Source organism: Cervus canadensis, chromosome 4 (assembly GCF_019320065.1).
Source record: "Cervus canadensis isolate Bull #8, Minnesota chromosome 4, ASM1932006v1, whole genome shotgun sequence".
Taxonomy (NCBI): Eukaryota; Metazoa; Chordata; class Mammalia; order Artiodactyla; family Cervidae; genus Cervus; species Cervus canadensis.
The window spans coordinates 81,180,838-81,202,636 of record NC_057389.1 but is presented as its reverse complement, the minus strand read 5'-3'; the positions used below and the strand labels follow the sequence as shown (position 1 = coordinate 81,202,636).

Here is a 21,799-nt window from a genome sequence, read left to right as displayed (position 1 = left end):
CTCCATTGTATGGTCTTGCTTCTGTTGTTATAGATTATTTGACCATAAGTGCATGGGTTTATTTCTAAGCTTTCTATCCTGTTTCATTGATCTGCATGTCTGTTTTTGTGTTTTGATCACTGTAGCTTTCAAGTATAGTCTGAAGTGAGGGAAGCAGGAATCCTCTAGCTCCATTCTTCTTTCTTAAGATTGTTCTGCCTATTGGGGCCCTTTTGTGTTTCCATACAAATTAAAATTTTTTTCTAGTTCTGTGATAAATGCCATGGGTAATTTGATAGGGATTGCATTGAATCAGTGTAGTCAAAGCTATGGTTTTTCCACAAATGTATGGATGTGAGAGTTGGACTATAAAGAAAGCTGAGCACCAAAGAATTGATGCTTTTGAACAGTGGTGTTGGAGAAGACTCCTGAGAGTCCCTTGGACTGCAAGGAGATCCAACCAGTCCATCCTCAAGGAGATCAGTCCTGGGTGTTCATTGGAAGGACTGATGCTGAAGCTGAAACTCCAATACTTTGGCCACCTGATGTGAAGAACTGACTCATTTGAAAAGACCCTGATGCTAGGAAAGATTGAAGGTGGGAGGAGAATGTGATGACAGAGGATGAGATGGTTGGATGGCATCACTGACTCAATGGACAATGAGTTTGAGTTGGTGGTGGACAGGGATGCCTGTTGTGCTGCAGTCCATGAGGTCACAAAGAGTCAGACACAACTGAGCAACTGAACTGACTGAACATTGAATCTGTAGATTGTCTTGGATAGTATCATTTTAATAATATTGATTCTTCTAATCCAATATGTTAAATCTTTCCATCTGTTTGTATTGTCTTTTTTTTTTTCCATCAATGTCTTATAGTTTTCAGAGTACAGGTCTATGGCCTCCTTAGGGTTTTTTTTTTTTTTATGCAATGATTTGTATCAGTCTTGAATACTACTTTTCCATTTATTAATCACCAAACCATCTCATAAATATTTCTTGTCTATTTCTTCTCTTCACTACTAATAGGCACTTATCATTTCTAAAGTGGATTTTTGCAAGAGCCTATATTCTGATATACCTGACTCTGGGGTCTTCTAAAAACTCTGTTCTTCTCAGTTGACTCTGAGTTTTCTCTCTGAGGGCAAATCTGAATACCCTTCAAATGCTTTAATGCCTCCCCTTTGCCTGTAGGTCAATTCTGAATGTTTTGATGGAAAGAGCACGAGCTTTGACATCAGAGAGACAAATGGATAGATCCTAACTTGATCTGAGACCTCAGGGAAGTCAGTGTTTGTGCTTCTGTTCCATGTGGTGTGGTGGAAGATATAGACAAATAGTTACAATGGACAGAGATGGTGGTGGTAAAATGGGAGAAGGATTATGAGAGCACCTAGTAAGGACATCTAACTCAAACTTGAAAGAGGAAGAAAAACAGGTTGGAGTAAGTGGCCATCTAATTGAAGATCCAAAAGGAGAAATTTGTTGAATTTTGTTGGATAATAGAAAAGGGAATGAGAGGAGGTGATGTGAAGAGAGCAGTGCAATTCTCTGCAGAAGCAGAGGGGAAGGGATGAATTAATTAAAACTTGACTATAAGGAACAAGGGGCTTCCCAGGGGACACTAGTGGTAAAGAATCTGCCTGTCAATGCAGGAGACTCAGCTTCAATCTCTAGGTTGGGAAAATCCCCTGGAGTAGGAAATGGTTACCCACCCCAGTATTGTTGCCTGGAGAATTCCACAGACAGAGGAGCCAGGTAAACTACAGTTCATGGGGTCACAAGAGAGGAAAACACGACTGTGCACAAGGAACAAAGCCTTTTTTTAATAGATGAGGCAGGTAATAGAGAATATATTATTTTTAAGAAATTGAAAGCGGTGTAATAGTAATATACTGGGAGTGGTGTAACATCAAACTGGAGAAACAAATAGGGGATTAGACCACAAAGGATTGTAAAATTTGTTAAAAAGCATATGTTTGATCCTGAGAGTAAATTGGGGCTAATCTAGGACCTAAGTAAGGAAAAATATGAGGTCTGTGTTGCAGAATCTTCCCTCTGGCTGTAGCATTAAGGAGCCATCAATAAGCACCATAATGAAAGTAAAGTGGGAGAAGTTTCTAGAGTTGGTGGCCTGGGCAAGGGCAGTGGTGATAGAGAAAAGAAGATGGATCAAAGAACTCTTTGAGGGGCATCATTCATAGTACTTAGCAATTGGATGTGTGGGGTGAGCAGAGGAGAGAATCAAAGCAGCATGGATTTCTGATATAACCACAAGAAAACTGTTGGCAGCTATCCTTGGCTTAGGGGATGTGAGAGCAGGAACAGATTTGGGACAGGAAGCTAATGGACAGGTAGAGCTTGAGTTGCCTTTTTGAGCCTTGGTGGACCTATCAGTAGGCAGTTGGAAGTTCACACATGGGATCAGGAGGAAGACTTGGTTCTTTTTGATAGGTTGTGTGCTCTGAAGGCAAGTCATCAAGGGAGAATGTCTAGAAAAAGCATACACGTGGGCTGCAATCCCACAAAAGGGTTCTCATCATTTGCAAAATGGGAATACACATTTCCAGGGCCAGTGGGAGAAAAATACAGGAGGCTAACATATATAGGAGTACCTTGCAGAGTGCTTAGTTCACAGTTAAGAGTTCAACAAATATATTATTGAATGAATAAATGAATAATTAAACAAAAAAGTATACACCTAATTTACTAATTTCCTTGTAGAGATTAAGCAAAGTGAAAGTTAGCTTGCCATCATTGAGACAGTCTTAAGAAGAAAATGAAGGTTATGCCCATAAAAAAAGACACCTGCGCTTATCAGCAGAGCCAAGACTTATAAGAGACAGAGGATTTTGCTTTTTCTTAGACAAGAAAGTCACATTTATTAGTACTCGGTCAGCTATTTAAAACTGACCTCAGTTTGATCTTGACATTTACAAGCAAAAGGAAGTCTTTAGTTATGTAATAGGCCAGAAATCCATTCGTCCCTCCTATAACAATGACAACAGAAGCCCATTTGTCATTATGCTTGATTCTACTCGAAACAACACATCTCTTTACCAGCTTGTAGTCTTTTCTTACATTCTCTGAGGTTCCCAGTCAATATGCAACAATTCAGTAAGGGGGTTAAAATTAACGATTGCTTGGATACAAGGGTATGTGTGTGTTAAGGGGGAACTCTTCTGTAGTAAAATAAACTAGAACCAAATCGTTTAACAAAATTCTCAATTACTAGGTTTCATGGTGATAAGGAAAGACTTTCCAAGTTAAACAAGCTGTTTGTGATTTTGTGGCATTAAAGTAGACTTCCAAACAGACTGGAAAACAAAAACTCATTCACAAAAACTCATGATTTCGGCTTGGCATATCAGGCATAATTTCTGAGCATTTGCAGAAATGAATACTCCTACCAAGGGCACATTACTTATTTCAAATAAACTTGACATCAAGGGATCCACTGTTGCATTTAAACAATGAAAAAAGAACCAGAACATTTTTGAGACAATCTCAGTATGCATCAAACCACTTTTAGCTACTCACACACATAATCGGCATCTAAAAATTTGCTGGAGATCTATGTTCTTTCTACCGCTAAATGTAAAGTAAACAGATTGAACACTAAGAGGCAAACAATGGAGTTTATTTTAGAGCCTGAGATACACAGTGATGAATAGATTTTAGTTATTAGAGTCTTTGTCTTTCTATTGGTTTGCTTACTTTGCTCAGTGTTAAAGGTAAAAAGATCAGTTAGATGTCTCATTCAATCCCCAGAAACTACTGCATAAGTCAGAGGGGTTCACGATAGTCCTTACACGAAAAGAGAGTATTGGTAAAGGACCAAGAAGACCGAATCTAATGCCAGCTCAAAAATTTACCTGGGATTTACAATCAGAAGTACCTGCTGAAAGTCACACTGTTGCAGAGCATTGGAATTGAATTGAGAGTCCATAGAGTCATGCATTTATCAATGGTTGATTTTTGATAAGGCTGTCGAGACCATTCAGTGGGGAAACATTGTCTCTTCAACAAGTGGAGAAACCAGATCTTCACATGCAAGAGAACATTGAAGTTACCAGGACAAAGCACTATGAGGAACAGAATTGTCCAGGAGTTGGATGAGCAAAGGACATATGTGGCAGCCTAATATCCATTCTCCCCTTCTTAGTAAAACTGTCTTCATACTCTTGGAGTGACAATGTACCTAGCTAAAAATCCATATTTCCTAGCCCCCATGGTAATAACTGTGGTCAAGCATAAGTAAGAATTCATTAGGAAAGTACTAGGGAAAAGCTTTTCAAAGAGGCTGCTCAGTTGTCCATCTCGGTTTTGCACTTGGTCTTTCCATATTCATGCTGCTTGACTCTGAATGTCTGCAGGTGCCTCTTGGACCCTGAGGATGGAAGCCATGTTTGAATGCATGGAGGCCAAGCTCAGGCCTCTGAGGGCTGCGGAGCTACTGAGCCTGTTTCTGGATCTAAGCACAGTACTTGAAACACTATAGGTGCTTAGTAAATGTTAGTTCCTCCACTCTCTACCTAACATTGGTAATACTTGGCAAAGGTCTGGTACCAGGCCTGCATCCCTGTAGGATGTGAACTTAGATACCACCCCCGAACTGTGCCCTTTTTCATGCTTTGCCTCCATTGTTGCTTCTGATGTTCTTTAAGATCGAGGATAACCTCAGACAGGGAGATCCCAGGTGAAAAAAGTGAAGAAACTGCCTTTGAATATAACATAATTGGCCAAGTAGAGTAAAGAGTGAGAACATAGGAAGTTGCTGTTATTAATTTTATTTTGAGCTTTTATAAATGTTTCTCTCATCGGGTAAGGGAAAAATTAACTGGCATGTTAGCTATTACTAAGTATGAAAAAGGCAGGCTCCCATGTACTTTATTTCAAAAGTTGAGAAATAAAACTACCATATTCTTCTCCTTTGAAATGTCTCTGCATTTTGAGTATTACCAATAAATCTCTCTTTATGAAGACAAAAGGGGCAAAATTATTTTTATGCTCCAAAAGATCATCAAGGGCCCCTTACTGTGTCTTGTGTATATCCTTTTCCTACCTGGGAAAAACAATAGGAAAAAAGATCAAGTTCTCCATCAAGCCTCGCACCTCCAAGCTCTTGCTTCAAAGTATGATATTTCTTTCCCAGTTGGTTTTTATGTCACACACCACATATAACTAATATTTTGCTATTATTAGTTTGCTATTATTAGGTAACCAAAAGATGCCTAAAGCTAATTCTGACTACATAATTGTTACTGGATTCACCTCCTTGGTAAGAAAATGATCACAAATTTTCTCCACTCCTGAGTTTTCTGTCCCTGAAACCCCAGGAATTCCAGGTACCAGCACTGTCCATTCAGCTCCCCATCTGGGCAAAACCATATTAAATAGAGGAAAATCATATATAAATCACATAGAGAATGGACAAAATGAAGCAGAAGGAAAGAAAGTTAAAGTAATAAAGAAGTCCCTTTACCAAACGAGGATCTGAGGAAGAGGAGAAAGGAAAGCGAGGCAGTGAAAAAGCCAAGTAGGAAAAAGGAGCTGGGGTGTGGATGGGGTCTTTCCTGGTTGAAAGACTCTGGTATTCTTAAGCAATCACTGTGTTGTGATTTGTGTGTCTTTCAAGCACTTTGAGAGAGACCAGTAAAAAAGCAAACTTAAACACACACACATTAGCCCCTGACCCATGACTCAGAGGTTCACACAGTTCTGTTATGACCACTATGAGGAGTAGAGATAATTAACATTTATTGAGAACCTACTAAGAACCAGGTACTCAAAGCTCACAACAGCCCTATGAAACCACTGTGCTTACCCTCTTCTATAGCAGATAGCTATGACTCAGAGAGACTAAGTGAACTACCCAAGGTTATAAAACTAGCAAGTAGTGGAGCAGAAGCAAACCCCGAACTCTCCTGGGTCTGCTGCTGGGAGCCGGGAACCAGAGACTGATGATGAATGAGAGACACGGGCCAGCGCTGTTGCCAGAGGAAGCAGCTCAGGAACTGGCCGGCGGCGTCCCTCTGTGCTCTGGGATCTCTGGATCTGTGCTCCATTGTGAAACTGTGGCTTCTCCTGACACTTTCTTAGCATAGAAGCTGTGGGCTTTCTTTGCTCCTGTGTGGTTGTAAATTGCAGCCCCTGAGCCCTTTCTTTTGTCCCTCCTCCTATGTGCACTGCTGATAGAAGCCAGCACACAGCAAAACCTGCTCTTTAATGAGTTTTTCCTGAAAACTTTTTACTCTTCTTTTCTCCTCCTTAACTCTTTTCCTTTATTCCCATTCCTCCTTCTAGTCTTTTATCTACTACCTAATTTCCAGACCTTTCCTCCCTCTGATCATAACCTACAGGAAATTTAAGTAAGTGTTTTCTTTAGCAAAACTTAGCAATGTTTTGAATTATCATTATTACCCAGGACAAGAGATGGATTCTTATGTCCTATTCTCCCTCTGGCCTGCTGACTTGCTGCAAACTTATTTCTGAGAGCTGTGAACAGCCCAGATTAAAAGTCTAATTGCAAGTTATCCTGATCTCATATTTCTTTTGACACTAGTGACATGACTAAAGAGAAATAAAGAATAATTGTTAGCTAAGGGAAACCAACAAAGAAGTCTGTTTACTGTATGACCTCACAGAGGAAGTGCCACAGACTCCTTTCTTCCTTACTAAGTTTCTTCTTTTGCATAGTGAACCAGCAGAGGTCTTGCTGGAAGGGACCCTAGGAAGGTTCAGTTTAAGTAACCTGAGACCCAGGACCTACAAGTGCTTGATGTAGATGAATTCTGAGGCATCTGCCTGGGTTGGTTCTATGTGCATCGCTAAGAGCATTCAACCATAATAACATCAACATTTACCCTTTTCTCAGAGGCAGGACCCAGTGGTTGACAGTTCCACAAGCTTCTACTCCTTAGTTTCAGCACAAATTTTCGTCCTCAACATTTCCTCTCCTCTCCCCGCTTGTTTCTAGCCCACCAGGCCAGCCCATCTGGCCAGTGTCCAACCACAGGGCTGACAAAATGATCTGGATTACCAATGAAAGCTAGCTAGCATTCCCACCTTCCTTGTGACAAATCCTAAATTAATGGTATTTAAAAGAAGACTTAACATGCATACATGTAAACAGGAAAAATATACTCCACACACACACACACACACACACACACACACTACTGTCTAGACCACTAAAGACAATTTCTCTTTTTGCAACCACAAAGTGGCCTAGCCTGGTAAGGAAGACAGTGGCACCCAGTGGACAAACGTTTGATTGTTTGAGACAGGTGTCCCTTTCAGAAATATCCTCCTCTCTCAGTTTTAAGAAAGGTGCTCTTACCTTTCCCTATCCTTCTGTCATCACATTTTTAAGACATCTACTGAATTTAAAAATAGGGGGGAAGCAAATGTTGTTACAGTTTTAACTCATCAAGAATAAGAGTAAACTGAAACACTGAAGAAAGCAAAAATTTCAGGAGTAAATCCTCTGAGACTAGTGTCTGCATTTGATTAACCTGTTTCAACAGTAACAGTGGAGACAGCCAAATCTAATAAAATACTCAACTTAATTAAAAATGTAATATTAAAAATGCCTGTAATGGGCTTTTTCCCCCACATGTAATGTTCTCCTTTGCCTCACACCATTGCCAACTTCCAATTAAATTCCCTTGGTTGTATACAAATTTGGCAACTCCAGGGGCAATACTTCAGGAAAACAACACATACAGATCCTGCATATTAATGCTATTTTGCAGTCTATGTGGGAGTCAGACAAACACCTATTTTCACTCTCCAGCCCTTACTGTGATTCTTCTGATTGTGAGCTACTTGGGTAGAAAAGCTTTGCGTATCTTTCTTTCCCCAAACAGCTAACTAGTATCTTATGGTAGTTACAAAGAAATGGTGAAAACCAGTTTCCATTTTATACAATCAATCTACTAAACCCTGAAAAGAAGTATCTGAGTGTTTGATGTTACATAAAGGGATCATCTAGTTAAGAATCTTAAATATTAGACTAGTTGCATTGGATAAAGGTATTTTATAGAGAACAAAAGGAATGAGGACTTTCATGGGTGAGTTGAATTTTACTGATTTACATTATTAAAAGCACTAAAAGACATTCAATTACAAAGTAAACATACATCTTCTTAGTGAAATCTAATACCAGCAAGGGTGCCCTCAGTTCGCCATTACCAGTTTCTTCCAGGTTTGCATGCTCTGAAATCCTTGGTTTTTATACTTTGCAATGGTACCTCATGTTTAGCATTATAAAAAATTCTTTGTAATTCAAATTTTGCCACAATTTGAAGCTTGCTTTTTATGGTTTAGTAGCTAAGTTGTGTACGACTCTTCTGAACCCATGGACTGCAGCCTGCCAGGCTGCTCAGTCCAAGGGATTCTCCAGGCAAGAATACTGAAGTGGGTTGCTGTTTCATTCTCCATTGCTTCTTATGGGTGGTTTAAAAAAGAAGACCAGTTGGTAAGCCAGGTTAAAGCATGTGAGTGAGATGGAATCTCCCCAGTGGGACTGGGCCTAAGGGCACCACTGTTTCATTAATTGATGGGTGGGTCCTGTGACCCATTGCATATATCACATTTAGGCAGCCATCAGTAAACATATTCCAAAGTAAGAGAGTACATTTTTTGTATGTAGAAAAAAATGGAGGCCATTTATGCATGTATCCCTATATTACCTGGGTTCCCTGGTAGCTCAGAAGGTAAAGAATCTGCCTGCAATGCAAGAGACCCAGGTTTGACTCCTGGGTGGAAGATCCCCTGCAGAAGAGAATGACTACACACTCCAGTATTCTTGCCTGGAAAATCCCATGGACAGAGGAGCCTGGCAGGCTGCAGTTCATGGAGTCGCAAAACAGTTGGACATGACTTAGCCACTAACATTTCACTTCACTTTCTACGTTACATGTTAATTGTATTTAGCACATTTCTCCCCTAGTCTCTGCAAAAATTCCTGTAAAATTCTATCGTACTCAACTTTTGCTATATAGACCCTTGTTATTAAAAACTCAAAATTGTTTTTTGAAAATTTCTAAAAATTTACTAGCAAAATGGCTCAATCCATGATAAATCAATCAATGTAACATTTCAAGGTCTCTGTCTTTTTTATTCCACTGACCACCACCAACAGTGAGCACCGGTGCCCTGTAGGAGGACCCAGACTCTTGGCCAAGTGCCCTCTCCCCCAGTGCCCTCTCCCCCGGGGGAAGGGCCACAGTAACAGCAGGATTTGTGCCATATACACTATATGGTTTGCAAAGCGTAACGGTGTTGGGAAATGGTCTGAGCTTTACTGATGGTCACGCTCAGTGTCTCTGAAATAGGAGACCTGGTGTGTGTGCAGATGACCTAGAAAGCAACCTGACTGCTCAGACGAAGCTATGCTTCACCTGTTATCTGTTTTGCCTCTGTGAGTTTCAAAACCCAAGAGGGATGCCAGTATTTGAAAAACTCTCTTTCTCTCCATAATTGGAGAAAGTTGCTCCTTTGGGTTTCCTATAGGTTTTATCTGTTTATAATACAAATATGTTTCACTTATATGTTTCACTTATTTCAGAAGTTTACTTGCTTAAAGGTGGCTTTCCTAGCTCATGGGCTGCGGTGAATGAAAACAAAATGCAAAAATGTAAGAGAAGTTTTAAAGGCTCAAAAGGTCCATACAGATTACAGTGATCATTGTAATAACTGAACTGAATGAAATGCTGTGTGTGTGTGTATTAGTAGGTACAGAGGTTGAAACACGTATTTAGATTTTCCTCGCTCTATTGCACACTGAGGAACATATATTTCCAGTCCCAGTGACAGGTATTACCTGTTCGGATAAGACTTTAGCCTTTTCTTCTGCTTCCTTCAGGCAAACCTCCAAGGTCTCAAGTTGTGCCAAAGTAAACGACATCTGTTCGATTTCCAGGGACTCTTTCTTTAAAACAATAACCAAGTATTACTTTTTGACATGGGTAGTTTCCTGAGCACATCTCAGACAACTCTGTGGACTAAGGACAGGCTTAATAAACTCACATACATCATCTCCTTTTCTTCTTTAACATAGCAATAAAACAGTGAAATGTTACAAAGACAATAGTGTTATTTAACTGTTTAGAGTCTAAAGACAGAGTTAAAAAGTGCATATTAATGAACAATGAGCAACTTTACAAAGGTAGAATAAAATATCCATGTTGAAATTTGGTTAATGTGCAACTTTTATTTCTGATATAAATATTTTTCAAGAGGTTAGAACCAAATTTTCACATTCCCAGTAAGAGATGTCACCTAGTGTGCCTGCATTTTTTTTTTTTTTAACATTCATTTATCTTAGTCATTTCAACTCAGGGAAACTTTCATTTCCTTTGATTGTCACCTTCTTGTCACAAGTTCCATTAAAGCAAAGAAACCGCATGGTTTAGAATCAGATTATACATCCCCAGAACATGGCTCTGTTCAGTTCAGTTCAGTCGCTCAGTCGTGTCCGACTCTTTGTGACCCCATGAATCGCAGCATGCCAGGTCTCCCTGTCCATCACAAACTCCCGGAGTTTATTCAAACTCATGTCCATCGAGTCGGTGATGCCATCCAGCCATCTCATCCTCTGTCGTCGCCTTCTCCTCCTGCCCGCAATCCCTCCCAGCATCAGGGTCTTTTCCAATGAGTCAACTCTTTGCATGAGGTAGCCAAAGTATTGGAGTTTCAGCTTCAGTATCAGTACTTCCAATGAACACCCAGGACTGATCTCCTTTAGGAAGGACTGGTTGGATCTCCAACATGGCTAACATGACTCACATCACCAGATGTGTAGTCCTTGCCTCTCAAAATTGTTCTGAAGTTGCTGTTTCTCATGTACAAGCAAAGAATATGCAAAATTGGTATGGAATTGTCACTTACTAGCACTACTAACGCTAGGGCACTTCCTGACTACTCTTTGGCCGTTGAGACAATTAATTAATAAATAAACAGCAATGTGGAAATGTCAAAGGAAAAGCCCATTGGTGTTAGGATTCTGATGTTCCTATATCCTTGGGTATGTCCTGTTTTCTTGTGAATGTTCAGCTGCTGCAGCTGCTTCCAATTAACTCCAGAGGAAAGAAAGAACTGTGTTCTACATGTTAAAAAAAACCCACAAAACTGCTGCTTTATTTTCCCTTTGGTCTAGGAGCCCACCGATTTTACACATATGTGCATTTCCTGATGATACAATAGAGCCATCTGGTGGTAAATGGAACCAGCCATAAAAATAAGGCATTCATTCAGTTCCTATAATTGCTCATACCATGCTCTGAAACTTAAAGCCTTGCCATGGACCTCTGATAAAACTGAAACTCCATGGGATGAGGGGCAAAAAAATGTTCTGTCTCAAAAAGAGCATGGCTCCTAAGTCACACAAGACTGTATACTTTCCCCCAGCCTTTGGTGGGTAAAAATTCTGGGTTAGAACAGTGATATTCTAATAGATGAACAGTGATATTATCTATTCAGGGATGAACCAATAATTTTCACTCTCCCATACATGATTCTAATAATTTCAAGAGTCAGTCTAAAACATCTCAAAACATGAGCCGCAAAACAAAATTGTTGTCTATTTATACTTTTAGGTAGTTTATCTAGCAAAACATTTTATGCCTAAAGGGGAAATTGTTGAGAGTCAAAACTATTTAAAAAAAAAAAAAACCAACTAAGAGTCCCTGATCTAGATCACTATTTCCAAGAGAATCTTCTTATCTAGTGTTTGACCTCAAGAGGAAGTTTGAAAAATCCTTGAGTAGCCCCAGCAAGATCATCTAATCTACTTCTCTAGGTCTTTTTCTCCAAACATCCCTAATTTTCCTTGCCAGAAAGGACAACCATTCCCAGTAAAACAAAAGCATTACAAGTCAAAGCCTAATGAAACAGGCTTGACTGGAGACTGTTATTAAATAGCATGGGGCTTTGTGTAAAGGTAGATTTAAGACAGCATCGTGTGTTATAGAACAGGGAGCATTCTGAGCAGACTGTGAGGAGTGCAAAGCATGTCTTCTGTACTTTTATCCCAGTCGTCACTCCCCATTCCCTGACTTGCCTTCTTACCCCCTCTCCTTTAAGGGGAAGAGCCATGAATGTATCTACTTTGGAGTAAAAATGGCTTACACAAAGTCAAGCACTTTTTAATAGGAAACAACCTCCATTAACCAAACAAGACTACAGATTAAATCAAGAATAATCTCAGAAATAGGGCTTTCCAGGTGGCTCAGTGGTAAAGAATCTACCTACCAAAGCAGGAGACATGGGTTTGATCCCTGGGTCAGGAAGATCTCGTGGAAGTGGGCATGGCGATCCACTCCAATATTCTTGCCTGGAGAATCCCATGGACAGAGGAGCCTGGCGGGCTATAGTCCATGAAATTACAAAGAGTTGGACAGAACTGAACATGCACACAGGGAATCTCAGAAATAAGTAAAAAACCTGGCGTTGGAAGTTTTGGAGGTAGGTGTCTATTTTCAGGGAGTGTAAACAGTTAGGTGTAGCTGGTCACTGTCCCTGTTTTGCAGGATGCAATGATATAAGAGCAGAAAGGTGGAACTTACATCATTAAGTTCATTTTCCTCAGGTACATGTGGACACAGTGTATATAAAGCAATTTATGTTTCTTATGAACACAAAACTGTATTGTGATTAATATGATTCCCTCATCAACTACTTTAATCAAAAGTAAAAATGTACGATATATATAGTTGATTGGGGATTGAGTCTATGTCTGTGGATTTTCAAATGGTAAACCCCAGCACTTCAATGTGTATTCCAGCCTTTAAATTCCACTCTTTGTCCTAAGAATTTCTACCTAAATATCTATCAGTAATATAAATGCATGTACCTAAGATAATCAGGATGGTCAAAGTAAAAGACTATTACAGAATATTAAAAATTCCATGAACTTTTGGTTACAGTCAAGACACTTGATTATTACGCTCTCGTGTTAAAGTGGACAGTGTACTAGATGACGAGCCTTCTGCAACACCGTAAGAGTAGATTTCCTTTTTAGCTACAGAGGTTCCTCATTTGAGAATTTGGAGGAAAACCTACTCTTTGTTCTAATTTAATTTTTCTTGATATCTCTAAGCCAACTCAGCACCTTTTCATTGTTCCCTTCCCTATTTCTGAGTCATTATGTTTCTGTCTTACAATGACCTTGCTCTTCCTCAGCCATAGAGATCCCTTTCACCCTTCAGGACTGGTTCAAGATCTCTGATTCACTGAAATCTTTCACCTGCCTCTGAATCCACATGCAGCATTTAGAAAGACACCCGCCCGCAGCAGCCAGACAGCACTGCCCTGAACATTTACTAGGAGCTCAGTAAAGAGTTGTTGATTGACTGAAGGCTCAGCAGTCAAAGAAGGTGACCGCACCAGATGGAGCAGTCCTTCATGCTGAGAGGCTGTAACAGTGCCTCCTTTGAGCAGTCCTTTCCAAGTATCCAGCTTAGAACACTGACTGGGTTGAGAGCCCCAGATCAAGTCTGCGTGCCAAGGTCAGGGGCCAGACGGCGCAGCAGAGGGCAAGGCGGTGGGTGTGGGTTGGGTGATGATGGCAGGGTTGATGTGAGGATTAAATGACATAAATCAGGTAACTGCTTGGACAGATGAAGTACTCAATTAATATTCTTTTTACAGATTGTATTCTAATTCCTCTAGAGAGAATCATTTGATGTTAAAAACTTGCTAACTAATTTTTAAACCCTAGGAAAAGAAAGTTCCCATTAAGACACTTCTGTAACAGCAAATGATTAAACCACGGCAGTGGGAAATTCAGTCAAGTAGGCAATTAGAACAAAGTTAATATATTAAATATGTGGGTGCATTTCTTTAAAAGCAAGGTTGCTAAATAAAGATGTGGTTATGGCCTTCTGCCTTTACAGAAGAGTGTTTTGCAGTAAGTCAGTTTAAGACAATTAAATGTTTTTACCAATCTGGAGCAACTAACATCCAAGGCTCTAGCAGCAGCCCCTGCCTAGTGGTCCAGTAACTTCCTGCCAGATAAAACATGCTTTCAACACATTCTGCAATAGTCAAGCTTCCTGCTGATGTCTTGTCTATTTATTACTGTGGCCCTACTCCTCTTTCCCCCAGCTTGACAAGCAACAAATGCCCTAAACTGTCTTACCGTTCTAGGACCTGCTTATATGTCTCACGTAGATTAAAGTCTTCCCTCAGAACCCCAACTCAGCCTCTTACCTCCAGGCAGATTTTTTTTCCACTCTTCCCTCAATCTCTAGTCATCAGAATTCACTTTACAGTGGAAAGCTAGTCCCTCTCATGCCCTCTGGGCTTAGCTTTTGCAATAGCTTCTTAGGCTAAATTGCCAGTTTCTCTTTAGGCAACCATTTAACAATTCAGTTTTCCTGATTCCAACCCGTTATAGTGAAAACAGTATTTCTCTGTGGTTGAGATTGTGTCATTAATCACTAAATAACATATTTAAGTTTGAAACATGAACCAACTACATCTATTGTCCAAGCCCGGTGGAAAGAGTTTCTAGAAAGTGCTCATCTCTATGACCTCAAAGGAGATGGTCATGGGAGGATGACGGATGAGCACTGACTAAGGAGAACTCTGCTTGGAATGTGGAAGGCCACACTGGAGTTGTAGACCTAACCTGACTCACTGACTGTGTGACCCGGGCTATATGACTCTGGAGCTTGACTCCTTTAGTTGCTAAGTCACGTCCAACTCTGTGATGCCATGGACTATAGTCCACCAGGCTCCTCTGTCTGTGGGATTTCCAGGCACGAATACTGGAGTGGGTTGCCATTTCCTTCTCCAGGGCATCTTCCCGACTCAGGGATTGAAAATGCAACTCCTGCGTCTCCACCAGGGAAGCCCATTCTTGAGGCTTTATTCTTTTCATCTTTAAGTGCATTGGTCAGGTTTCAGAAGGAAACATAGTTAAAGAGGTCGAGGGCAGTTTGATGAAAGGAATGGTGAAGAGGACGGGTAAGAGTGTCAACCAAGGGTGGGGAGACAGCCCCTCCACCTCCCACTGCCCTCACCCAGATGCGAAGATACTCTTTGTCTTACCTTGGCCTGAAGAGTAGGGGGAGAGGTAATGTGGGAGTGTTGTCACAGGATCTAGAAAGGGAGCTTGCAGGGAGGGCCATCCAATAAACTGAGGTCTTGGGCAGAAAAATACAGCTGCTGCCAACCTGTGTCCAGGCAGTGGTGGTGGGTGGACCAGTGGAATAAATAGCCTGACCCTCCTCTCCAATCCCCTGCTGTACTTCTGTCTAGATGTTCCTTGGGCTGAACCCAATGAGAAACCAGAGGGCAAGAGAACCTCAACAGCAAGTCCAGAGAGACCAACTCCCTGGAAAGAGCAAGTGGGGGAAGGGTGGAGAGTGGATATGGAGGGAGTAACAAAGAAATCTCAGGCTGAAAGGGTCTAATTCTGTTAGTGGTTCCCAAATGCCAGCCCATAGATCAGTGTTGATTTGTGATAACATTTTCACCAGTCAGCAAGAAAAGGATGAAAGCAAACTTTTGAAAAGGACATTGTGAATTTTTCATGAAGCCAGGTTTATTCTATTTAGAGGACTGTCCTTTATTGTGAGATTATGATCATTCTACATTTGTTTGTGTGAAGAAGATGTGTCTTTAACAAATGTCAGTTATAGTACATGGGAATTACTGTGTTTTGCTGTTTTCTTTTTGTCTTGGAAAAAATTGAAAAATTGGCAGTCCTACAAGAACTAACCAATTATTTTTTGATGGAAATTCTTACTGGTTTATAAAATCTAAAAGCGTAGAGGCCTTCTATCTAAGTGACCTCTGATAAATTATACATTGAATGTTTTGTCAGGTGGCTATTCCAGAACTATGTTCCCTGAATTCCCCTGGACCAAGTCCAAGATGGACTTGAATTCAATATCAAGTCACTTTAGCACAGTTCCAAGATACTGTTATTCTGGACAAAACCCCACACTTGTAAAGGTCGACCTTTTATAAGGTCGACCTTTACAACCTGTGAAAGGTTAACTCTTTTTCCATTTCCATAGCATCAACAATAGAGCAAAAGAAAAAGGTATATAAAAGGAATTGGTGATTCAGGTTTTAATTTGTAAAAAGATTGTTGGCGCCAGAGTTAAAGAGAAATGGCCGTATAACATATGATAGCTTCATAAATATTACTTTAAATAATGGCTTACCTAAAACTCTTAACAGGCCAACTAACTTTAGTTCAATTGAACATGATTCAATTCGTTTAAGTTCAAAAAATATTTACTGAGGGCTCACCATTTGCCAGGTACTGTGTTAAGCAATGGGGAAATAGGTTGGAACCAGACATTCAGGATTAATACCCTCACCAGATACTCAGTTTAGAGTTTCTCTCCAATACAAAAGTCCTGGATTTAGTTTTATGTGAAAATGAATGTCAAGAATTTGGTTAATTGAACATTTTTATGCTCACTCATAATATATTACTCTGTGCTATGGGGCCTGTTCTTTTCTCCTTGATGAGGATTCTAATAGATGTTAGAAGGAGGTAAGAGAAGTTCTAACCTGCTTTCAGATACCCAGGTCTATCTCAAACAATACTACTAGATAAGTTCTCATAGACTGTGAATGGATGGTATTAGAGAGGAAAAGGGACCTAGTAAGTAGTTTGTATCTTTCATCATTTAAATAAAAGTTAGTAGTAAAACAGGTTCTGGGTTACAGGAGACCTGAATGTGGGTTCATGTTATATTACAGAATGTGTTCTGTGACTTAAAACAGCCCTCTGGCATTTTGATTTTATGGGTGGATTTCTTAAAACTTTGGGTATCACACATCTTTTTGACTAACTAATGATATCTATCAATTCTCCTACCAGAAAAAAAAAAAAGCCTTTGTACATGCTTGCACACACACACATACACACACACACGTGCGCGATAAGCACACAGTTTCACATTTACTTTCAAGTTGCTTAAGTGTTTTTCTCAATGCTATTTATGTAACCCAAATTATATATTCCTTGTTTAGAGGGAATAGTGTATTCCAGCACCTTTGCTTTATATTCTAAAATAAAATACCAAATATTAATGAACGAGGGTATGAATAGGTTATTGTTGTCTCTATTGTAAATCATGCAGATGAACAAGCGAGTAATTTGCTCTTCCTAGAGCTGCCCCAGACTCAAAAGAATCAGAATGGCTCTTCTCTTTGGACACTAGAGCAAGAAACATACCTTCCCAGGGAAGCCTGGTTTTTGTAACTGAGCCACACTAGTAAACCTGTCATGCTGACGGTGAAGTAAAGATTTTAATAATGAGAATATATTTCTTTCATAATAGAAAAAGAGAAAGGATGTAGCAAGGTGATTTGCTGTTAAAAGTGATTTTTATTTTTTTCTGTCTAAATCATGATCATTTATTGGACTCAAGTTCATCATAAACAACCAAATAAATATTTTATCAGCAAGGAAGAGGTGATGAGAGGTTGGTAGGGTGTAATAGGGTCTGCCACGAACAGCACGCATAACTGATAAACTTTTTCAGTTTTTTTGCCATTGATGTGAATTTCTTTACTCTGGGAATAAGTAAGCTTTTCATAGAGCTTTCATGTGATTTATCTTATATTTATAATGGCTTTTCTTTCCAGTTCTTTTATTGTCAGAGGGAAAAAGCATTTTTTCAACATCAGAGATGAAACCAGCTGTTAAGTGTTAGTAATGAGTTTGTGTCTTCAGATGAGATGGTATCTTTGAAACCCTAGGGCCAAAGTCAACAGCTTTGTGTACATTGTCTTATTTTGTCTTTTCTGCACAAGCAAGGTGGGCCAGTGCACACTGAACCTTCTGCTTGCCAAACATCTGCTGATTGATCTTCCCCAATAAATCAATTTAGACTGGGTTTGTTCTGAAATCACTGGGAGCAGGGAGAGTAATTCTGAATTAGTGTTAGATGTTGCTGAAAGAAAGACAAGCAGTACTGGGTATTTTCTGTGATTCTTGGTTTATAATCAAAGTACATAGGAAACATCTTGAGGACTGTTACCTTTGATTATTCCTCATTGATTAACACTTGCCAATGAGAAGGATTGAATGTATTTCCGATGTTTGTAGGTACTAAAATATTATGTATTGTGTAGTTTTATGAACAATTGGTCTTGAGTTTTATCCATGCTACAGTCATCTACCAAAACATTAGTAGAATGTTTTCAGAGACTTTAAAACATAATTTCCCCCTCTGTCTGTGGATACCCTGACCCATTTTAAAAATTGCTTCAATGTTTATAACATTTGCTGCTATCTTTTACTAATTAATTTTTACTATAGTTTATTCACAATATTGTGTAAATTTTGGGTGTACAGTAAAATGAATCAGTTTTACATACATCCACTTTTTTTTAAGTTCTTTTCCCATATAGGTCGTTACAGAGTATTGAGAAGAGTTCCCTGTGCTTTATAGTAGATCCTTATTAGTTGTCTATTTTATATATAGTAGTGTATATATGTCAGTACCAGTCTCCCAGTTCATCCCACCCCTAACTTCCCTTCTTGGTAACCATAAGTTTGTTTTCTAAGTCTGTGAGTCCGTTTCTGCTTTGCAGATAAGTTCACCTATGCCCTTTTACAGATTCCACGTAGAAGTGATATGATATTTTTCTTTCTCTGACTCTCATTACTCAATATGACAGTCTCGAAGTCTATCATGTTGTTGCAAATGGGTATTTTTTTTCTTTTTTATGGCTAAGGAATATTCCATTCTATATACGTAGCACATCTTTATCCATTCCTCTGTTGATGGACTTGAAGTTTGCTTCCGTGTCCTGGTTACTGTAAGTAGTGTTGCAATGAACATCGGGGTATGTGTTATCTTTTCTAATTATGGTTTTCTCTGGATATATGCCCAGGAGTGGGATGGCTGGATCATATGGTAGCTCTTCTTTTAGCTTCTTTAAGGAACCTCCATGTTATTCTCTATAGTGGCTGTACCAATTTACATTCCCACCAAGGAGATTTCCCTTTTCTCTACACCATATCCAGCACTTGTAATTTGTGTTTTTGATAATGGCCATTCTGACTGATGTGAGGTGATACCTCATTATAGTTTTGATTTGCATTTCTCTAGTAATTAGTGATGTTGAGCATCTTTTCATGTGTTTTTTGGCTACCTGTATGTCTTCTTTGGAGACATGTCTATTTAGATCTTCTGCCCATTTTGTGATTGAATTTTGATATTAAGCTGCATAAGCTGTTTGTACATTTTGGAGATTAATCCCTTGTTGATTGCTTCATTTATAAATATTTTCTCCCATTCTGTGGATTGTCTTTTCATTTTGCTTGTGTTTTCCTTTGCTGTGAAAAAGTTTTTAAGTTTGATTACGTTCCAAAAAAATGATTTCAATTTTTTTTTTTTAAATGAGAGGATGAAATGAGGAAATGCTATTTAATAGATAGGTATAGAGTTTTGGATTTGCAAAATTAAAAGTTATGCATATCAGTTGCACAAAAACATGAACATGCCTTACATTACTGAACTGTAAATTAATAATGCTTAAAATGGTCAATTTTATGTTATATATATATATTTATCACAGATAAAATTTTAAATAACTTATAAAACAAATGTATAGAGCAGATAAGTTATGGCATGAAGGAATTAATATGAATTGTGATTAATATTATTGTGAAAAAGAACTGCAAAAAAGATTGCACAAAATAAAAACTGAAATTTAAGGAAAAAGCATAGTAAAATACTCTCATGAGGGAAAAGATTTTGATTCCTTTAGTTTAAAACATTTACCAAATATTATTTGTTTTAAATTTTGACTTAGTGGGACATTTAATAATGCAAATACTTCCCCTGTTTGTAAGGATAGTGCCTTATACAACTGAGTTTTTAGTGACAGGATTATTTATTTTCTCAGACATCATTTCCAACTGGATTTTGAATATTTAGGTATGTTGACCAACAATGTTTTCATCCTCCCAGTGTATCCCAGTGGTTCAGTAAATGTATATGCCTGTAAGAAGGATTTTCAGCTCAGTTTATGTGTAAGGTGATAGAATTTTATTGCCCAAATGGAATTTTTTCAAATTTAGTTTTTTGAATAAATTTTGGCTATTCTGTATATAATCAGCAACAAATGATTTATGATTGACGTTGTTCAAAGTAAAGGTAATTTTTTGTCTACTAGTGAATTTTAGATTCCACATAAGTAAACTTTTAGAAAAAATTTTAAAATGTTAACTTGCAGTGGTTAAAAACTTGAAGACTCTAATGATGCTCTTTCCAAAACCTAGCAAGGAAATCCTTAGTTGAACTTGATGTTCCATGAGAAACCTTTTCCATGATCAGTCTCCCCCTCCTTCAACCCAGCCTGGCATTTGCTCAGACTCCCCTCTTTACCAAGATCTGAAGGAGAAATGTGATGCATCCTTTTGGATCAGATAAAAGTGTAGCCACAATTTCCATAGTACATTCCATTGTGATAAGGTAAGCAGAGGACAGATGAGAGAGCTCTCTCTTGCTGTAAATTTCCACTTCTTTTAAGGTCTCCCAGTCAAAATATTACTAAGAGGCATGGCCACATATCAGAGAAGATGGCAGAGCTTACTCAGTGGGACCCAGCTGCTTGTGAAATGACGAGATCATTACATCTAATTCATCTTGCACTCTGCAATGGCCATTTGTCATGCCTTGTCTTTCCCTGTTTGGAGTATTTCCCATGTCATGAACCCCATCTCCCCAAAGAATAAGCCAGGAGCTCCCTCTCCAGCCTCCTTTGGCCCTCCGTGCCCCATTGCAGGCACGTGACTTAGGCTCCCCACGTCTGACACAGCAGCCTGAGGATTCAGCATAAATGAGAGTGATGTGAAAGGTGCCCAACAGAATGGAGTCTGGCTGGGTGAGCAGGGTCCTTCTGTTTTCAGAGGCTGCAGTGACAGGAGGCAGATGCAGTAACATCTCCGGGACTTCCCTAGCAGTCCAGTGGTTAAGAACTTCACTTTCCAATTCCGGAAATGCAGATTGGATTCCAGGTAGGGGAGCTAACATCCCATGTGCCTTGCAGCCAAAAAGCCAAAACAAAACAGAAACAATATTGTAACAAGTTCAATATATTTTAAAAATGGTGCACATCAAAAAAAAAAAATCTTAAAAAAAAGAAGTAACATCTTAAAGGAAGCAGGAGGGGCTGTGGGGCCTTTGCCCAGTGGCGGCAGTAGTAGGTTCTCTACCAGAATCTGACAGGGAAGTTGGGTGTAGTCTCCGAGACCAATTCTCTGACTCTCCTAGGCATCCTCTGAAATCCATTTTCTCCTGAATACTAACTGGAATGGGTTCTGTTGGTTTCAAATGTGACTCTGACTGATTGTTACTTGTTTGACTTTAAGTAAGTAGTTTAATTATCCTGAGCCTCCACTTCCTCCTCTCTAAAAAATGGAGGAAATGCTAACTCACCAGGGGCTGCCATGGTGATTAAATGTGGTCATGTGGGAAAATGCTTAGCATAATGCTTGACCCATAGAGGGAAGTTGCTTTGTTTTATTTATTTATTTTTTAATCATCTTTTTAAGCTCTAGATTTTATGTTTCTGTGGTATTGCTCCTGGGAACTTACAGCTAAGGAAAGAGCCTGAGCTCTTGACCGTAAGGATCAGAAACTCTTCGTATCTGTTAGTTACTCTTAGTATCTGGCATTGACATCATGTAGCTGCATCTTCCCTGGTGGCTCAGCCAGTAAAGAATCTGCCTACAACACAGGAGACTGCCTGCAATGCAGGAGACCCGGGTTGTGGGTTGCCATTTCCATTTCATTTTAACCCACTTTAACCCATTCCATTGCCATTTCCTT

At 39.3% G+C, this 21,799-nt stretch overlaps 1 protein-coding gene across 1 annotated transcript in view; it reads right to left on the bottom strand.

Annotated features, from left to right (window-relative positions):
- CCDC192 (coiled-coil domain containing 192) overlaps positions 1-20,911 on the bottom strand; it is a 181,842-nt gene extending 160,931 nt beyond the window's left edge. The window contains exons 1-3 of the mRNA XM_043467572.1: positions 20,603-20,911; positions 15,039-15,044; positions 9,808-9,915 (exon numbers count right to left, since the gene is read on the bottom strand). Of these exons, the coding sequence (XP_043323507.1) occupies positions 9,808-9,915; positions 15,039-15,044; positions 20,603-20,911 (423 nt within the window). The remainder of the gene's footprint in view (positions 1-9,807; positions 9,916-15,038; positions 15,045-20,602) is intronic.
- Between the last annotated feature and the right edge of the window lie 888 nt (positions 20,912-21,799).